Here is a 7,261-nt window from a genome sequence, read left to right on the forward strand (position 1 = left end):
GTAGACCAGGCTGGCCTCGAACTCACAGAGATCCACCTGCCTCTGCCTCCCGAGTGCTGGGATTACAGGCGTGCGCCACCACCGCCCGGCTTCAACAGTTTTCTAAGACAGAAGTATGTCCTCCGTGCTGCGTCCTGGCCTCAGAAGCTACTCTTGGCTTACCCGCCAGGTGTAGAGGTAGCCAACTGGAGAAGAGTGTGAGGCACAGGAAGGACCCTTTGCACTTTGACTAGAAGCCCAGCAGGACCCTGGGTGTGCTCAGGTGTGCTTGCCTGGTGCATTTAAAGCAGCTGTGCAGCCTTCTGCAGAAGTAAAATGCTCTGTGTTGTTGAGACATTGCATTGCACGGCTGTTTCCTTGGGGCACCAGGCCCCTGTCTATCAAGCCCCTTGGATTCTCACCAGTAAAACTCGAGCAAAACGTAAGCAGTTAATGACATGTGGGAAAACTATAGTACCTCTTCATTTAAAAACACTCGTTTTTCGGTTATATGCACACATGTTCATGTGTCATGGATACATTTGTAATTAATGTGTGTGTGTGTCATGTATCTTTGGCTCCTGATATTGGACTATTTTGTTATAATTTGACAAGTGAAACCATGAGGTTGAAGCTAAGCCACAAGTGTAGGGAAACAAGCCTTTGAACTTAAGTTCACATTTCCCCCTCTACCTGACTTTGTTTGGAGGGACAGTTCCAGAAGCATGTCATTGTAGTCACTTATTTCATCCTGTGTGGAACAGGCATCTGTAGACTGCTCAGAGCACTGTAGAGGTTCATATTTAGTACATGTGTGCATGTGTGTGTGTTCTTGTAGCTAGGACTTGAACTCCAAGCATTGAGTGTGCCAGGCAAGTAAAGGTGCTACCACCGAACTATGCCCCCTATGCTGAGAATTGTTTTTAAACTGTACTAACACAGCTGGGGAGCCCTACAGGCCCCGGTTTCCATGACTAGGCCAACTTATCATTTCTATCTTCTCATCTGTCAATCTCATTGTGATGTTGCGTATTCCCCAAATACTGCCTGGTACTGGTGGAGAAATTGCCTTGTGCAGTTAGATGGCTGCTCTGCCCTGTCTGCCTCGCAGAGAATCGGTGATCACAGGATAGACCCTTAAACATGCAGAGCTGTTAGTAATCCCTCCTTTGGATATATGGGACTTTCCCTAACATTGTGTAGACAGGAGAAAGATCAGCAGGGATAGTGCTGCGGCTGGTGTGCCCCAATCCCCGTGTCACGTTCACAAGTTCATTTAAATGGCCTACTTGTTCTCTAGGATAGACTTTATTTAATAAGAACATACACGTTGAGCTTGCTAAAGATGTTGGGAAGCCATAGATGTAGCGAAGGTACACTATAGGGGTCGGCAGTTTGGGATTTGAGCGTTGTTCTTATTTCCTAGCTGCACAGCCTTGCAAAACCGCTTGCTTCTCTAGACTGTGCTTGTGTCGTCTGTGAAACAGGCCTGTTCTCCATCAGGCCGGCTAGTTGTCCATTGTTGTATTACTTTGTTTTGGTTTTTGTACACTGCCTAGTATGTGCAGTGGTGGGAATTGGGAATTGGACGCAGGGCCTTATGCACGCTAGATGAGCACTCTACCAAGTGAGCTATATCCCCAGCCTGTAGTTCTGAAGATGACAGATAGATGTACAAACACAATAAATAGGCTGGTGTCCGATACATAACCGAATGTTCCACAAATGCTGGCTGTTGTACTTTTCATATAGAAGTGTCTGTGTGTGCATGCATGTGTGTGTGCTATATGTATGTATATATTACAGTCTTGATTATAGCTTTGTGCTTAATGTCTTGTATTTACACATATATTGCACATGCACACACACATATATATAATAACTCTTGTATTTTCTTACATGGTAAACATTTTCACGTCTTGGAAACAAAACATTTTCTTGAAATTTGGAGGGGTTTTAGCAAACTGCAACACCGTTTCTGTTTCTGATACATATTTGTGACAAATTAATTTCCTCTCTTTTCCATTACGAAAATGTGTGGAGTCTCAGCTGTGTAATTATTTGTGCTTTGCTAGTGAAAAAAAAAAAAAAAAAAGCAAACAGGAACACCGCGGTGGGACTCGAGCAGTGGGACTCTACCCAGCTGCTTTATTCTTATGCACAGACTCGTGGTGGTGGGCGGACTGCAGAAATTCTCGCTCTTGGAAGAGTTTTTTAAGCCCCAGGGAAGCTGCACAGGGAGGAAAGAGCGAATTTTAAAAGCTGCTGTCTGCCTCCTCTAATTAACTTGCTCTCTGCTCCTGGGAGGCAGTGTGGAAATATGCAAACAAGGCCAGCAGCACCAGAAGTGGCCCACGGCGGCCCGTGGTGTTTTGATGCACACAGTTCATAGTAAAAAGATGATGAGGCACAATGAGCACGGTGTCCTCATGCCCTGCCCACCCGAGGCCCCGGGTGAATGGTGGTTCTCTGAGCAGGTGTGCAGGCTGGCAGCTGCTGCAGTAGGAACCGCATTGGAATTCACAGCTAGGATGCAAGAGCATCCGGCTCCTCCTTGTCACTTGTGCTACTGAGAAAGACCAGGGCCCTTTGTGTTCCAAAGCCTTGAGTTGCCAGTGCCCAGGGGTGCAGAAGCAACAGGACAAGCTTTTGGTCCTCCCCCTCCCCTGCATCTCGGCTTTAGTAGGCAGCCTGGGGCCTCTGAACTCAGGAGATGCTCACAGCATACCTTGCTGGGGAATTAGAGCAGCATCCTTTTCTGTTGATGCCATGAAAAAGGTTTAGATCTCAAGAGATGCCAGCAAGAACATTATAGGTGGGAACTGGGGCTGATTTTCAGTGGAGATGGCTTTTGGCTCCTGGCAGATGTTGTCCCCAGTGAATGGACCCATTGGATGTGGGCAGCGGTGAGCAGCCGTGGGGATTCCAGGCTGCTAGCTACCCAGGGAAGCTCCAGAAAGAGGCAAGTTAACTCTGTGTTTTGTTGTGGTTGTCCCTGATGTTTACACTAGGGTGAAGACGCTGGTTCCCAGGACTACACCCCAGGCCTGGATCAGGACATTCATTCCTCTCTGCTGTTCATTTGTGTAACCTCCCTGTGTTTCCATACTCTTGAAACCTCACCTACCAATCTGCTGCTGTCCAAGTGTGGGCGGAGCTTAAATTTTCCTCATAGACAAAAGCTAGCTCTGTTAGCATGGATATGTGAGTGGAAAAGAAATCAGTGGCCTCCCTGTTGTGTTTGTGAGAATTAAGTGTTTGCTAGTGAAATCTGATACAAAGTTGGCTTTAGCTGAGTTGGGTTCCATAAAAACAGTTCTGATGTTTTTGTTGATTTCTTTGAGTCCCAAACGTGATACGTAGTTGAGGATGACCTTGAACTTCTGATCCTCCTGCCTCAACCTCAAGTGCTAATATTATACAGACTCAGACCCCTATGCCTGGTTTGTGTTAAGAGTTAAGTCTGTGGTTTTGCGTGTGTTAGACAATGACTTCCTAGTCAGCCCCATCTCCAGCCCTGATGTAGATGTTCTAAAGAGAACTCATCAAACGGCTCATTTCCTAGGTCCTAATGGTCTGCAGAGGGGTTTGTTGCTTGCTGACACTCTGCTGGTCAGCTGATGGTCTTTAGAAGATGGTGACCTCTTCCAGGGTCACGAATTCTGTGACCCTGTGGAGCTGAGCAGTTGGGAGCCTCTCACAGTGTTGGAGGAGGCTCCTGTTCACTGATACCCATGTGATCTAGTGTGCTGTGACATGACCTGATTATAAATCTTCAGCCATCCTATGTGGCCACCCTCCTGAGAGTTAGTCTCCTCCTCCTTCCTTGCCAGGGATCAGTGCATTGGAACTGTTCTGAAATGGGGGCCGCACGCTGCTGCCCCCCACAGAGTCTGTCCTTCCTCCTGTGGCCATCCTGAGCCAGTGAACTGCTGCCCTGTGTCTTAGAGGCAGCAAGAGAACTTATAACTGGGTTGCCCATTCCTCTGGCTGAGATCAAGTAGCTTGGGGCAGAAGGAAGGGAGAAGGCTTGTCCACTGACTTCTTGTTACTAAGAGAAACTTTCTTTGGTGGGCTTTTGGCCCAGGTCTCTGCATAAAGAGGCTTCCTTGCGGGTAGACTTCCCTAGGGACCACCAAGGGCTGTCGCCACACCACTGAGGAGTGGCTGGCCGTGCTTGGTGACTTGGTCTGGCATGCCCTCCGCTGGCAGGCCCTCTGACTTTGACTCATTCACTCTACAGATGGTCATTCAGTGCCTTCCGTTTTAGGCCCTGGGTACTGTGCAAAACAAGCCAGCCATCTGCATGGTGATTTCAGCCCAGGAGAAGAGACTGATAAGTATCTAGAAGCACAGGGAAGGCAGAGGGTAGAAAGAAGGGCAGACTGGGGTGGGGAGAGAGTGAATGCAAATAGAATTTACGAGATGAGGATCCTGGAGGTGGGCTGGCACCATCGTGGTGAACATTAAAAACTGTCCATCTTTTAGTCTGACTCAGTGTGCCAGGTAACACACACCAAAATGTGTCCACAGAGCCCACTGGGTGTGAATTTGTCACTAGATGGACATGTGTCTTTCAAGCTACATTCAAAGAGCCTATCATTTGATCTTAATGCCAGTGGCAGAATTCCTGGGAATCATGCTTTGAGGTGACCTCCACACCTGTCTCAACAGTTGAATTGAGTGTCGGCCCCAAATCTACTTGTCGGAGAGTAAGAAGGCCATGCCTTCTCAGCAGAATGTCTACTTGGCAGTCTTACCTATGTTTCTTATCTCTCTCTTTCAGGAGTTCCGACTCGGAGGAAGCCTTTGAGACCCCTGAATCAACGACCCCTGTCAAAGCACCGCCAGCCCCACCCCCACCACCCCCCGAAGTCACCCCAGAGCCTGAGGTCAGCACTCCACCAGCCCCAGAAGAACCAGGTAACCAGATATGAGGAGCCACTGGCTCTAGGGGACAGAGTTGGCACTTAGACAGTCCACAGCCCACAGTGGTTGATGCCTGTTCTCTTGGCTATGTTTTACGCTTCACTGTTTTTTTTAGGGCATCTAAGGGTCAACATAGAGTGAGTTGTGCTGGGTGCGTACTAGAAGTGTTTCTGTTGATTGAGCTCTTGCAGGCTTGGGGAGGTTTGAGGGTTGAGGTAACTGGGTGATGAACATTTGAGGCAGAATCTGATAGACCCCTTCTCCAGCGTGAATCTTGACACGAGACAGCTCAGTTCACTCTACACTTGAATTCCAAGGACAACTCTCCCAGGCGGGGGAGTGCTTGCCAGCCCATGAGTAAGAAGAGTCAATCCGTAGAGGATGCACCATTTGACATTTGGGTTTCCTGATGGCTTGACGCTTGCCCACATCTCTTGTCTCCTCGTAGGAGTTACTTAGTACCTTCAAGTACAATTTAGATGTGGCCATTACTGGGGTCAGAACAGATCATCTCCAATGGATGCTGTTCTTCACGCTTCCCCATTATACCAGAGAAGCTGGCGCCACCTCTGATGGGAAGTTTAAGGTCTGGAAAGAGACTTAGCCAGGTAGAAATGACTTCATGGGAACCACATGGTTCTATCCTTAGACCCCACTCTGGCCTCCTTTAGGCCTCAGCCCTCCCCCATGGTGAGTATACACAGAGTCAGCTCCCTGCAGACCATGCGTTAGGTTCTGTGGGCAGTCACTTCTAAGGTCCACCTCCTCTCCTGGCCTAATCCTATCCTGATGGCCTACTTTGTCTTCAGAGGAACCAAGAATAGAATGTGGACCTTCAGGCTGAGCACCCACAGCCTGGCTGGAGGCATCCCTAGCAGGGATGGAGCTGGCAGTAGAGGAAGACAGGCCTAAGTCTGGGCTCACCCTTGCCCTGGCCAGGAAGCAAGTGCTTTGTAACTGAAAATAACATTTTGGTCTTGATGTTGATGTTGTTAAAAAAAAAATGGGTGGGATTATTTTTCCTGCCAAAGGTTTACGCAGGCCACTGATTTAGAAAGTATTCAAGGCCCAAGGTTTGGTTGAACAACTGGGATGCCTTGTGCTGGGGAGCAGAGCAGTTTTCACGGATGGCGGCTTCACACTGAGGGCTGACAGGACTGGCGGAGCCAGAGACCTGCTTGCAATTCTGAGACTTCAGTGCCCCTCCCTCTGTTTTGTGTCCTAGCACAAAATGAAAAGGTACTTTCCACATCATGTTTATAAATTCACCCTTAGTTCTCAGTGGAAAGTAGCTGAATAACAAATACTTTGTAGACCTATAGCTCAAACACATCATCAAGGCATGCATAGGGGGAGGTCTCTTTTGTGACCCTCGGTGCATCTTCCGGGATTTCCTGCCCAGTGCTCTGACTGCTGCTTGGAGCTATTTACCACCACTGAACCATCTGTATTGCTCCATCTTAAATGTTAGACAGTTGAGTAATTATAACACACAAAAACAGACACAACCTCCATTCCGTCTGCTTGGAATCAGGCGTTCAGTGGTCCATACTGGCAACTGTACACGGATTCAAAGGGCAGTGGAGGCAACGAACTTTGGAGGATGCTAAACACCCTGACCTGGAAGAATGTTATGGTACCCCTTCTTCATCATCTCAACTTCCTCCAAGATGGTTTCACATCTTAGAACGGCTGTTCCAGCTGAGACAAGATTAGACAGTGACATAGCATCTCTTCTGTGGAGATACCCAACTGGCACTGTAAATTTGCTTCTTATGATCATCTGCATTTTTTAGGTTGTATGACCCATTGATTTTGTGCTTTGCTGTTGCTTCCTCCCTGGTTGGTTAGATCCAAAAGTGACCCAGACAAGAACTAAGGGCCCCCTGGGTCCCTCGTATAGAGAATGCTATAAGTCAGTAATTCCATTATTGGGATAAGTGGAGACACTTGCTGTTTTCATCCTTTGAAACATGCCGTATCCTTGCATCCCCTTCAAGGCTGTCTTCAGGATAGCCAAAATCAGAACCATTCCATACCACCCATGCTTGAAGCGAGGAGACCAACAGTGGCACGATGCATAAGTGGATCCATGTGTTCAGATGGGCTCCATCAGGACTGACTTGGGCTTCTTCTGTTCTGGAGAATGACTTGGGAAAGCTCTGAGGTCTCTAACAGACTGTGAAAAGGAGCTTGGGTTATACACACTAGATGTGTATCCCGGGGCACACTCGATGTCTATCCCGGGGCACACTCGATGTGTATCCCAGTGCACACTAGATGTGTATCCCAGGGCACACTCGATGTCTATCCCAGGGCACACTCGATGTCTATCCCAGGGCACACTCGATGT

General features: G+C 48.2%; 1 protein-coding gene across 10 annotated transcripts in view; it reads left to right on the forward strand.

The window, feature by feature from the left end:
* Tacc2 (transforming acidic coiled-coil containing protein 2) overlaps positions 1-7,261 on the forward strand; it is a 112,854-nt gene that overhangs the window by 59,948 nt on the left and 45,645 nt on the right. For all 10 annotated transcript variants that reach the window (XM_026781102.1, XM_026781097.1, XM_026781103.1 and 7 more), the window contains one exon: positions 4,766-4,902. Coding sequence is in view for 9 of the 10 variants with exons in the window: in XM_026781097.1 (XP_026636898.1) it covers positions 4,766-4,902 (137 nt within the window). In the remaining variant the exon portion in view is untranslated. The remainder of the gene's footprint in view (positions 1-4,765; positions 4,903-7,261) is intronic.

The sequence above is a fragment of the Microtus ochrogaster genome, chromosome 8 (assembly GCF_000317375.1).
Source record: "Microtus ochrogaster isolate Prairie Vole_2 chromosome 8, MicOch1.0, whole genome shotgun sequence".
NCBI lineage: Eukaryota > Metazoa > Chordata > Mammalia > Rodentia > Cricetidae > Microtus > Microtus ochrogaster.